The sequence below is a fragment of the Mustela erminea genome, chromosome 13 (genome assembly GCF_009829155.1).
Source record: "Mustela erminea isolate mMusErm1 chromosome 13, mMusErm1.Pri, whole genome shotgun sequence".
NCBI lineage: Eukaryota > Metazoa > Chordata > Mammalia > Carnivora > Mustelidae > Mustela > Mustela erminea.
The window spans coordinates 82581966-82593770 of NC_045626.1; the positions used below are offsets into that span (position 1 = coordinate 82581966).

Consider the following 11805-nt stretch of genomic DNA (forward strand, 5'->3'; position numbering starts at 1 on the left):
ACCTTCTGGGACAGAGCTGTGGAATATATAGAAATTAAAGGTGTGCCACAGGGTATAATTTTAACATTTTTAGGAGCCGCGGTAAAGAGCAAAAAGAAACAGAAAAGTCTGCTTTGATTTAACTCAATATCTCAAAAAGTTTTGTCATTTCAGCATGCAATCAGTATAAAACATGATCAGTTGTCAAGAATGTGACATTTTTGGGGTGCCTGGGTGGCTCAGTGGGTTAAGGGTCTGCTTTTGGCTCAGGTCGCCATCCCGGGGTCCTGGGATCAAGCCCCGCATCGGGCTCTCTGCTCAGCGGGGAGCCTGTTTCTCCTCCTCCTTCTGACCGCCCCCCACTCATGCTCTCTCTCTTTCTCTCAAATAAATAGTCCTAAAAAAAAAAAAAAGGATGTGACATTCTTTTTTGGCATGTGCATGCTAAGTCCCCGAAACCAGGCATATGTTTAACAAAGTCCCCCCAGCACATCTGGAATTGGACCAGCTGCATTTCCAGTGCCCAGGGAGCCACGTGGGACTCAGGGCTACTGCATCAGACAGGGCAGTTCTGAAACTTCTCCCCCATAAATAATCAGAAATGTAGACAAGGGATGAATCAAAGAGGCCAGTCTTACTTAGATCCTTCTGAAAGTTAGAAGGATCCAAAATAATCCACTATTAAAAGTCAGTGCACGCAAACATCAGACCAGGAGGCAGGGATCCCAAAGCCCAGAACACAGTAGGTGCTCAATACATATTTCAAGTTGAATCGGTTTATATATGCACACCTATAATATGCAGATATATAGCTCTTGGCCATGGGACTTGCAGTTAATAAACACCCAACACATGGTGTTTGCTGATCTTTTTATTGTTACTGATGATAAATTGGACAGCAGACCCCGCACCAGGAACACAGAAGAAAGTTAAGTCTCTCTGGTTGTCTCCCAGAGAGGATGGTCAGAGGCCAGGCTGGGGCAGGTGGGGCTGCAGGGAAATCACTGCTGAGGGGAGGCAGAGCACAGAACAAGGGGAAGGGTGGGGGTCAGGAAGCCTGCATCCTCTTCTCAGGTCTGACATGAGCTCACTGTTAGGATCGGAGTCGTCTTCTGCCCTCTGGATCAAGGGACCTCCCCCGACCTCTGAGATGAGGGGGCAGGCCTGGATGATTCTGGAACCCTTCCCCGAAGGCTCACTGGTGCTCAGAGGATGGCACACGCCCAGTCATCTTCCTTCGGGACAGTGGACGGCATCATGCCTGCGCTGAGGCTCCTCCCAGCAGCTACAGAGTGCCATCCATAAGCCTGGGGAGAATACATCCTGTGCTCACAAGTTGCCCAGCTGTACTCGACGTCTTCCGCAAGCTGAAAGCATAAAGCACATGATCACTGGGAGAACCAATCCTTCCATCTCGGCGCTGGGTCTCCGTGAGCAGTTAGGGTGCATACTGTGAGACAGGACCCCCCGGATCCCTCTTGAGGAGGGACAAAGAAGTCTCAGCGGCTGGGGCAGGGGTCAGCCGACAGATGCCAGCAGTCAGCCCCTTGAGACTTGCCTCGACTACAGAGAGCCCCATGTTCAAGGCTGTGCCCCTTTCTGACTTGCCCACATGCAGGGACGGATCTGAGCACCCCAGACCAGGGCTGGGCAACTCTGAAGGCCACTCCCTGCGTGGGCACAGGGAGAGCCGAGCACGGGGGCGCCGAGAACTGGTGTTAGAGTCCACTCACTCCAGGTCCCAGCTCTACCGCTCCCTAGATAAATGTCCTGGAGCAGGTGACTTCACGTCTCCGAGCCTCCTTTTCTCGTATGTAAGATTGGGAGTAGCACACACACACACACCTCAAAGGGTGTTGTGATGATTTAATGAAATAAGGGAGCATTTAGGACAGAACCTGAGCCCGAAGCAAATATTCAGTAAGCGGTGGTTGTTATGATTTTTTCTTCTTCATAGAGGAATGAGCCCGCTGGGGCTGCCGACAGAGCTGCCTCTGGCCAGCGTCATGTTAGCTGAAGAGTGAAGTCTGGACAGGGGATATGCACGTCCCAGGAAGCCTCTGAACGGGGCTAAGATGACGGAAACTATGGAGCACAGCCCGGGACCCTATGGATATGAATTCGAGCAAAGAACACTTTCTCTGGAGAGAATGAAGGTCACTTGACTGCTCTAAGCCTGCTTCGTCACCTGGGACATGGGGAGAGTAGGACACGCCTATCTCAAGGGACACGATGGGAGGTTAGAGATGGGACAAAACACGCGAGATGCTCCGCACAGGACTTAGAACGTAACGAGAGGTCAGTACACGCCAGATAATGACCGTAGTCGCTTACAAGTACGTTAGAATGCATCAGTTTCACATGCCCCATGCTGTGTAGAGGGGGTGGGGGGAGGGTGAGAGGGAGGAAGCAGAACGTCTCACAGGCACGTCCCAGGAGCCCACTGGAGACCCATCTCCTTTCTTAAAGCATGGGTAGCTCAGCCAGGCCCGGGCCTCCTCTGCCAGCCGCTGCCAGGGGTATAAGTCTCCACCCGCCACATTTCCCGTTGGGTCAGCCGGGTCCAGAATCACAGGTCTGGAGAGAAACAGTGAGAGAAAGATGGGTGACATCCAGGGCCGTGTCTGGGGGATTCAGAAGCTCCCAGCAGGGCAAAACACCAGCCTGGCACAAGGCTGGGACTCAGGACAGGAGCGGGGTGCTGTTTTGTGGGGCGTTAGTCTTACAGCAAGCCCTTAATCCCCGGGAGCAATTAGGATCATCGCTCTAGCTGTTGGTATTTTAGTTCAAATTTCGGTCCTTCCACTTATTTTCTGTTAAGTGTAGCTCCTTACCCCTCAGAACCTCAGTTTACCCATCCGTACTGTAGGTATGGAGAGGCAGGCCTCACAGGGTTGGAGGCTGTTGTATAAATCAGATGCCAGCAGGAAAAGGCTCAGCACAACGGCTGGCCAAGAAAGAGGACCAGCAAATGAGGAGCCCTCATTGCCAAGGTGCCACGCCTGCCCCCAGGGGCTCATTTACGTGGGGGAGCTGACCCAGGTGGAGACGGAGTACCTGGGTTTTGCAAGCTGCTTCTGCAGGTATTGTCCAATAATCCGGTTTTCAAAGTTGTAATACTTTGTCCAGTAGATGCAGAGCTGGTGGTAGTTTAGGACTAATTTCAAGACGGTCTGAAATCCCTGAGCCGTGCTGAACTCTGTTTCGTTGCTGCCTTCCTCCCAAGCATAGACTGTCAGGAGCTCCAAGGCATACTGCTGCGGCAGTGGTTTCCCAAGCTGCTTCTTACACTGAGAGGAGGAAAAGGAATCAGAAACATGCACTTGTCCAGCTGGGGCAGAAAGCACATTTCCCAAAGGCCAAATCCAGCCTGCCATCTGCTTTTGTAAATAACATTTACAACATTTACAAAATTTGCTTTTGGTAAATAACATTTCCGTAGAGCAAAGCCACGGCCATTCATTCCCATGGAGTCTAGGCTGCTTCCATAATACAGACTCGAGTAGTTGTGACAGAGACCATGTGGCCCACGAGGTCTAAAATATTTACTACCTAGGGCATTATGGAAAAATGTTTACTCGCTCCTGGGCTAAGAGCTTGGGCTCTGGATTCTTTTTTTTTTTTTTTAAAGATTTTATTTGTTTATTTGACAGACAGAGATCACAAGTAGGCAGAGAGGCAGGCAGAGAGAGAGGAGGAAGCAGGCTCCCTGCTGAGCAGAGAGCCCGATGTGGGGCTCAATCCCAGGCCCCTGGGATCATGACCAGAGCCAGAGGCAGAGGCTTTAACCCACTGGGCCACCCAGGTGCCCCTGGGCTCTGGATTCCGAGTGATGTGGCTTTGAATCTTGGCTCCATTGGTGCCCAATTCCAGGAAGACAACTTAGACTCATGGAGCCTCGTTTTTCAAACCCTCCAGGTGAAGGGTCATCATAGCACCAAGCCCATAAGGATACTGTGAAAATTAACTGAGAGGAAGAACTTGTAGAATTCCTAAGAGCCAAACAAAATTCCCTTTAGAGTAAGATATGAAACCCAAAGCCTCAAATGATTTCAGAAGTAATTTTCAAGTACTAGGACCAGCACAGAAATAACCAGACACAAGGAAATAAGACACCAAGAGTAATAACCATCAGAAAAAAAAAAAAAAAAGTGAAAATACTAATAAGTCCACAAAACTTTAAATATTGAAGAATCACATAGAGACTTTAAAACAACTAGAAATATTCTGTTTACGGAAATAAAAGAAGAGCTTGAACTACAGGAAATTAGAAGCCATGAGAAGTAACTTAGCATATTTGAAAGAGAATAAAATTAAAATCGTTGAACAAAAATTCACAAAAACTGTAATTAATAACTCAGCTGCAAATTAGATACACTAAAGGGGGAGATTAATGAATTAGAGAGTATGTTAGAATAAACTGTTACGAATAAAGCATGGAGAGGCAAGAAGATGGAAAATGTGGAAGAGGGTATAAAGATAATGGAGGATAGAGTGAAGTCTAACATACATTTAACTGGAGGTCCAGGAGGCGAGGAAGAGAGAGAAAGACAATGTTAGAGGAGAATGGCTGAGAGTTTCCAAAACTGGTGAAAGATATCCATTCACAGATTCAGGAATCCCAGGGAAGGTACCAGTGAACTTCAGGCGGGAGAAGCACAAAGCAATCATTATTAAGACACCTCAGACATGGGCACTTGGCTTGCTCAGTTGGTTGGGCATCTGCTTTTGGCTGGGGTCGTGATCCCCGGGTCCTGGGATCAACCCCTGCATCAGGCTCCCTGCTCATAGGGGAGCCTGCCTCTTCTTCTCCCTCTGCCATTGCTACCCTCTGCTTGTGCTCTCTGGCTCTCTCTATCTCTCTGTCAAATAAATAAATAAATAAAATCTTAAAAAAGACACCTCACATTGAAATGAAACAAAATCAAAGACAAAAAGAAAAATATAAATGCAGCCAGGGGAATAAGACACATTACCTACAAAGATCTATGGTTAGACTGACATGACAACTGACTTTTCACTAGTGACCCTGGAAGACGGAGTAATATATTTCCTTGTACTGAAATGGCTGCCAACACAGCAAAAGTACCCATCCACGATGAAGGTTAAGATCAAGACATTTTCAGGCAAACAAAAACTAAGAGCTCATTATCAGAAGACCATCAGCAAAAAACAAGCAAAAAAATAAATAAATAAATAAATAAATAAATAAATAAATAAATAAATCTTCCAGGACACACTTTAGGAAGAAGGAACATGATCCCCGGAGGAACGATAGAGATATAAGAAAGAGCTGATGGTGGAAGACGTGGTAAATACACACATAGTTGAAATGAGCTTTAGGTATGGAAAATGATAGGAATGCTTTGCGGTACTTGAAAATATAGAGACTTGAAACACACAGCAATGTGGCATGTAAGTTGCAGGTGGTGATGGTGGTGGTGAGTGGAGTTAGAGTAGGGAGGGATTCCTGTGTTGTTTTATGGGAAAGAAGAGAGAGGGAGGGGGTGGGAGGGGCAGGGAGGGAGCCGAGGGATGGACAGAAAGAGACAGTTCCTCATCGTGGGGGACTATTTTGCTCATGGTCAAACAACGGATATTCCTGGCTTCTTTCCACTGATTGTCAGTAGCATCCTTTGCCCCCCCATCACCATGGTTACCAAAAACGTCCTCATGAATTTTCAATATCCTTGGGGGCAGTGGTTACACTTGTCAAGAACCCCTTTTGTAAGTTCTAAGATGCTCCGCCTCCGTGATCCTATTTCCTTGCCCAGCAAACCAGGATGTCTGGCCAATAAAGGATGGTCTTCTTTGCCTTAATTAATTAGTTTTTTAAAAGATTCTATTTATTTATTTCTTTGAGTGAGAAGGAGAGAGATGGTGTGCACGAGAGAGGGAGCAGGAGCTGGGGAGAGAGGCAGAGGGAGGGGGAGAAGCAGACTCCCCGCTGAGCAGGGAGCCCCTCCTTCCCCACTACCCCCTCCCGCCTCCCCCCTTCCTGCCCTCTCATCCTTCTGGATTCCCCGCCCTCCCTCTCCCTCCATTCCATAGTCCTCCCCCCTTCCTTCGCTCCCTCCTCCTCCTCCTCTGCTCCCCAGGCGGGAGGAACATACCTCCTGGAACCAGTGCTTGACCAAGCGGATCAGGCTCTTCACTTTGGTGGGGCGCTGCCTCAGGAAGTCTCGCTGCAGCTCCGTGAAGCAGGTGGAGAACTCGCCCTCTCTCCGCAGCGCCTGGCACTCTCGGATGAGCGTGATGTAGACTTCAGGGTTAGGTTGGCCGTTATTGGTCCACTGACCTGTTAGGGACAAATCCACAACCTGAAGATGTCAGCGCTTCTCTAGGGTCCTTTCAGTTGTTCTGGGGCAACAAGCTTGTGGGCCGTGGGGCACAGCAGGAGGGGCCTGGAGTCTGTCCCCAACCTTCCCTTCTCCCAGATCTCCTGCTGTCACCCCGTCCAGGCAGCCATCACCCCTCTCTCCCACCAGGACTTCGGGCAGCAGCTTCCTCACTGGTTCCCCCACAGCCCATTCTCCACCCAGCTCCCAGAGAGGCCTTTCAAAACGTGGGCATGTGGCTTCTTGCTCCCTACAACATCTGGAATAACATCCAGCATCCCTGCAATGGCCTCGGAAACTAGAGGTGTTCTGTCTCCTGCCACCGCTCCCATCTCGCCTCCTACATTGCTCCCTTGCCATGGACACCACGTGGCCTTCCATCTCATCTTCAAATACACCAAGCTCATTCCTGTCTCAGGGCCTTTGCACTTGCTGGAACCCCTAGATCTTCCCCAGGTGGGTTCCTTCCCATCCCTTGGGCCTCAGCTCAGATGTCACCTCCTCAGGGGACTCTCCGTCATCACTCTGTCTGAAAACACCCTCCACCCTCCGTTGCTCTCCATTGTGTCAGTCCTCTTACGTTTTTTGTCCCAGCAGGTATCATTCCATTTATTTCTGTACTTATGCTCCCTGTTGGGCTCACACAGGGCCAGAGAACAATGCCTGGTCCACAACAGGTGCCTGTGGGTAATCTGTGCTTATCACTGTTGATCAGCTGTCTCTGTCCTCTGGTCCTACCCCTCTTCCCACCTGTTTCCACACTACAGCTGGGCTGTCGTTCTACAACAGAAATCTGACCCTGAATGAAACCCTTCCACAGCTACCCAACGTGTTCCGGAGAAATCCACGGCCAAGGGTCCAGGCTTCTGCAGGATCAGCTCCCCCCTCCTCGCCTTCCCCACTCCCCCCGTCCCTCTACCCTCTGTTCATCCTCAGCATCCTTCAGGTCCCCCAGTGTATCCTGATCTCTCTTCTCCGGGCCTTTGCTTGTGCTGTTCCCTCGGCCTGGCATGTCCTTCCTCCCCCTCTCTCTCTCCCTCTTATTTTTTTCGTGGCCAATGGAATGCCAGCTCCCAACACCAGACGTGGCACCAAGGAAAGTTTTCCCAAACGTTCTCATTTCCAGGTTCTTCTAGAGTTTTGGTATTATTCTCACAGGTCCCCTATGCCAAACAAAACAAAACAAAAACCAAAACCAAAAACAAAAAAACCCGCAAAAACCAACCAACCAACAACCACAAAAAAAACCCAAACAACAACAATAAAACCCACCCCAGTCCCATGTACGTAGTTGAGTACGAGGGACCAGTTGTCGTTTCTGCGGCATCCGACAGCTGTCACGGTGTTTCCCTCCAAAATTTAAAATCTAACCTATCCCATTCACCCCTGTGAGTTACTTCACTGTGGTCCCCAAGGGTGCCTCGGGACAGAGTTGGGGAACTTACATTTTTGAACACCTCCCCTGGGCCAGACCCTGTGTAAGAGCTTAAGGCAGATGATCATTTAATGCTGAAAGCAAGTGCATGACCTCGCTGGCCTGGTTTAACCAGTTTTGTACTGGGGGAATCGAACCTCCGAGAGGTATGCTTCCCGTCCAAATGTTTCTGCAGATTATCTAGAGATTCCAACCCTCAGCTAAGTTTAGCGAGGTCTCCTCGTGTTTGGGGTAAAAGAGGCAGTTCACGTGTTGACTCTAGGCCGGGCCTACGCTGCCTCATTTTCAGCCAGAGAATTCCCAAGTACAAGCAGCCAGCCGGATGGGAATTCCCTGAGAAACGTCTTGCCCCCAAGATTGTGCCAGTTTGCTGTTTCCTGTCACCCCTGTGGCCGGTTATGACCTCATTCAATCTAAGATCTTCTCCCCACTTTGTGGGATGTCCTGACAGGGTCAGAATCTACAGCTGTGGGAGATTTCTGCTCAGAAATATGAAGAGAGAAAGAAGCCTTGACGCGGGACAAGGGCGGAAAGCCGTGTGTGCATGTGTATGTGTGTGTGTGCACGCGCGTGTGTGCACGCGCACACGCGTGCATGTGTGCGTGCATGCGTGTGTGCACGCTTGCGTGTGGGTGTGTGTGCACGCACACACGTGCACACGTGCGCGCTTACCCAGGACGTCAAAGGCAGGCAGCACATCAAACTCCACCTCTTCAGGGAGATAGGGGTGCGTGAGCCAGAAGCTGAGGGCTCGGGGCTTCTCCCACTGCAGACTCCCAACCTCAAACCGCACTTCAAAGATTTCTTTTCTTTGACAGGCTTCCAACTGCCTCTTAATTTCTCGGATGAACTCTCCTCTTTTGTCAAGCTGCTCCTGAAAACTCCCAAGGTTGCTAAGAAAAACCACAAGGTCAGCATCTGATCGGCCTCTGAGGGACGTGCCTTTGCCTGAAGAGCCACCCTAAAACAGATGAGGAGAATGAGAACCGTCATTGAGGAGAGCCTCCCTATATAAAATGATGAGGACAATCACTAACATGCTTGAGCCTTAGCCTATGCATTGAGGGCATCAGCAGTCTCAGCTCCCATAATGCCCAGAGGACTCTGCGACTCCTGTACTCTTGTTATCAGACCCCACTTCACGGGTGTGGCAACAAAGTGCTCAGAGAGGGGGTACAACAGCCCAGCCTCCCGGTAAGAGGGGGCAGAGGTGCAATTCAAACCCTGGCTGTCTCGTTCTAGCATCTGTGTTCTTTACTCCCTAACCTTTACTATCGTGTATAGGATTCTATAGCGTAGACTGGCCCGTGCTGGGTGGTTTACATACATCATAGAATCCGTACAGCCCTACCAGGCGCTGGGAGTCACAGGGGAGGAGGGTGAAGCACAGAGGGGTGAAATGACTTGCTCAAAGTCTCACAGCCAGCAGGTGCTATCTGCTTTCAAAATTTATACTTTTTTTTTAAAGTTTTCATTTATTTATTTGACAGAGATCACAAGTAGGCAGAGAGGCAAGCAGAGAGTGGGTGGGGAAGCAGGCTCCCCGCTGAGCAAGGAGCCCGAAACGGGGCTTGATCCCAGGACTCTGAGATCATGACCTGAGCTGAAGGCAGAGGTTTAACCCACTGAGCCACCCAGGAACCCTTCAAAATTTATTCTCTTAACCAGACCACGATACCATAGAAAGGTTGGGTCCCTACTGCGGATGGGGGAAAAAAGGGACCCCGCGTACACTGTGGGAGGGAATGGAGATTGGAACAGCCACTGTGGAAGACAGTATGGAGGTTCCTCAAAAAATTAAAAATAGAGCTGCCTTACGATCTAGTAATCCCACTATTGGGTATTTACCCAAAGAAAATGAAAACACTAATTTGAGAAGATACATGCAAAAATGCTTATGGTAAGACTATAATAGCCAAGATATGGAAGCAGCCCAAGTGTCCATCCATAGATGAATGGATAAAGAAGATGTGGTAAGTACACACACACACACACACACACACACACACACACACAGAGGAATATTCTTCAGCCATAAAAAGAATGACACCTTGCCATTCGCCACAACGTGGATGGATCTAGAAGGTATCATGCTAAGTGAAATAAGCCAGACAAATGCTATATGTGGAATCTAAAAAATGAAACAAAACAAGAGACTCATATACAGGGAACAAACAGGTGGTTGCCAGAGGGGAGGTGGGTGGGCGGAGAATGAGCGACATAAATAAAAGGGATTAAGAAGTTCAAACTTCCGGTTATGCAGTAAGTCCCAGACATGAAAAGTACAGCACAGGGAATACAGTCAGTGATACTGTAATAACACTGTGTGGGGACAGGTGGTGACTACATCTATCTTGAAGAGTACTGAGTAACATACAGAATGGTCGAATCGATACATTGTGTATCTGAAGCTAATATCACATGGTATATTAATTACACGTCAGTAAGAAAAGAGAACCCTGGGTCATCAGGGAAGTTGAGAAGCTGAGCTGGTGCCGGACCCCCTTTCAGCAATCCCCAGCTCTGGTTTTGTGGAATAAATACTTTACGGGAGGCAACTCTTACAACTTTCATAGCCACACAAAATCATCGGAATAACAGTTGTTGTTGGCTGAAGCCCCCCGAATATAGTCTTAAACATCTCATGATTCTGCAGAAATTGTGAGTGCCCAGCCTGGCCGTTCATTAACAAATTATTTCTTAGAGCTGGGTCTCAGTTTTCCTGTCTCTGAAATGGGCGTTGCTAAGGATAGCAGTTCATAACCTTCAGGCAGAGTATTTATTTAAAAGTTCCAGATGTAGGTCCTCATCCCAGAATCTATTCTAACAAGTTATGGTTAGATTTTTTTTTTTTTTTTAAAATATGGATATGTCAGAAACGGCCAGCCCCGAAGAACTGCCCTGTTTCTGTCTGTCTGTCTGTACGGGACCTGTTGTCCAACCAGCCACCCCTTCCCCGGGAGGGAGGTTTGGGCTCACCTTGATGACTTTGGTCACCCGCACAGGGTGGGGGGCTCCTTGGAAACACTTCTCCTTCAGGAAGGTGGAGATAATGTGGACGGCGTCCTTGATCTGCCTGCGGAAATTCGTGTCTGGCAGGAGACGGTTTTCAATGAACTTGTCCAGATACTTGGCTGGGGTCTCTTCCAGCTCCCACATGATTTCCAGGTTGGGGACAGGAGTGCCTGTGGCCACAGCTGAAGCCTCCCCCGAACCCTCCTGCTGCCTGAGTCAGTTAGTTTCATTTCCTCGGAAGGGAGGAGCTTAGCTGGGCAAAGGCTGGGGCGGATCCCTGAAGGGCTTCTCCCCTGCCAGCTCCCTTACACTTTATGCAGCAGCCTAGACTATCAGGCTGAACCCTGAAACTGATGCGTTTGGTTTTTTTTTTAAAGATTTTATTTATTTATTTGAGAGAGACAGAGAGAGCGGGAGCGAGCAGGAGCTGGGGGGAGGGGCGGTGGACAAGGGAGGCTCCCCGCTAAGCAGGGAGCCAGGCAGGCTCAGGGATCATGACCTGAGCTGAAGGCAGACACTTGACCGCAGGAGCCACCAGGCAACGCTGAAACTGTTGCTTTTTAACCGCTATGGGCACCTCATCCAGGAGAAATTGTCATTAGAAACTGATTTATGGTCTCCTGCTTCCTCTTTTTCTTCATTGCTGACAAAACTGTTTTATAGTTTCCTATGATCTTTACAGCAATATATGCACATTGTAAAGTGGAAGAGAAGTCAGAAAAGCAAGACCATGCATGATCCTAAAACTTAAAAACCACTATAAACACTTCGGCATAGGTCTTTTCAGATATTTTTCTTTTCTTTTCTTTATTTTTTTTTTTTAAAGATTTTATTTATTTATTTATTTGACAGAGATCACAAGCAGGCAGAGGCAGGCGGGGGGCGGGGGAAGCAGGCTCCCCACTGAGCAGAGAGCCCCATGTGGGGCTCGATCCCATGACCCTGGGATCATGACCTGAGCCGAAGGCAGAAGCTTTAACCCACTGAGCCACCCAGGCGCCCCTCAGATATTTTTCTAGGTTAACACACACATACACT

The 11805-nt window shown here is 48.9% G+C and overlaps 1 protein-coding gene across 3 annotated transcripts; it reads right to left on the minus strand.

Moving 5' to 3' along the window:
• Positions 1-837: 837 nt before the first annotated feature.
• Positions 838-11010, minus strand: OAS1 (2'-5'-oligoadenylate synthetase 1). Of its 3 annotated transcripts, none has more exons than XM_032310403.1 (6): positions 10732-11009; positions 8425-8713; positions 6093-6277; positions 3037-3269; positions 2403-2556; positions 838-1346 (listed from the first exon to the last, which is right to left on the minus strand). In XM_032310403.1, the coding sequence occupies exons 1-6, from the start codon at positions 10909-10911 to the stop codon at positions 1185-1187; spliced, it is 1203 nt and encodes a 400-aa protein (XP_032166294.1). In that variant the 5' UTR covers positions 10912-11009; the 3' UTR covers positions 838-1184. The 3 variants fall into 3 exon arrangements, with proteins under 3 accessions (XP_032166294.1, XP_032166296.1, XP_032166295.1); XM_032310404.1 differs by having other exon boundaries at positions 1255-1346; positions 2314-2556; XM_032310405.1 differs by lacking the exon at positions 2403-2556 and having other exon boundaries at positions 10732-11010.
• Positions 11011-11805: the final 795 nt, after the last annotated feature.

Excerpts from the sequence above, each read along its gene's own strand:
- OAS1 (XM_032310403.1), bottom strand. The coding sequence starts at position 10,911 with ATGTGGGAGCTGGAAGAGACCCCAGCCAAGTATCTGGACAAGTTCATT. Across the intron at positions 3,270-6,092 it reads TCAAGCACTGGTTCCAGGAG|TGTAAGAAGCAGCTTGGGAA; the intron begins GTATGTTCCTCC and ends TCCTCCTCTCAG. Across the intron at positions 2,557-3,036 it reads AAGCAGCTTGCAAAACCCAG|ACCTGTGATTCTGGACCCGG; the intron begins GTACTCCGTCTC and ends GTTTCTCTCCAG.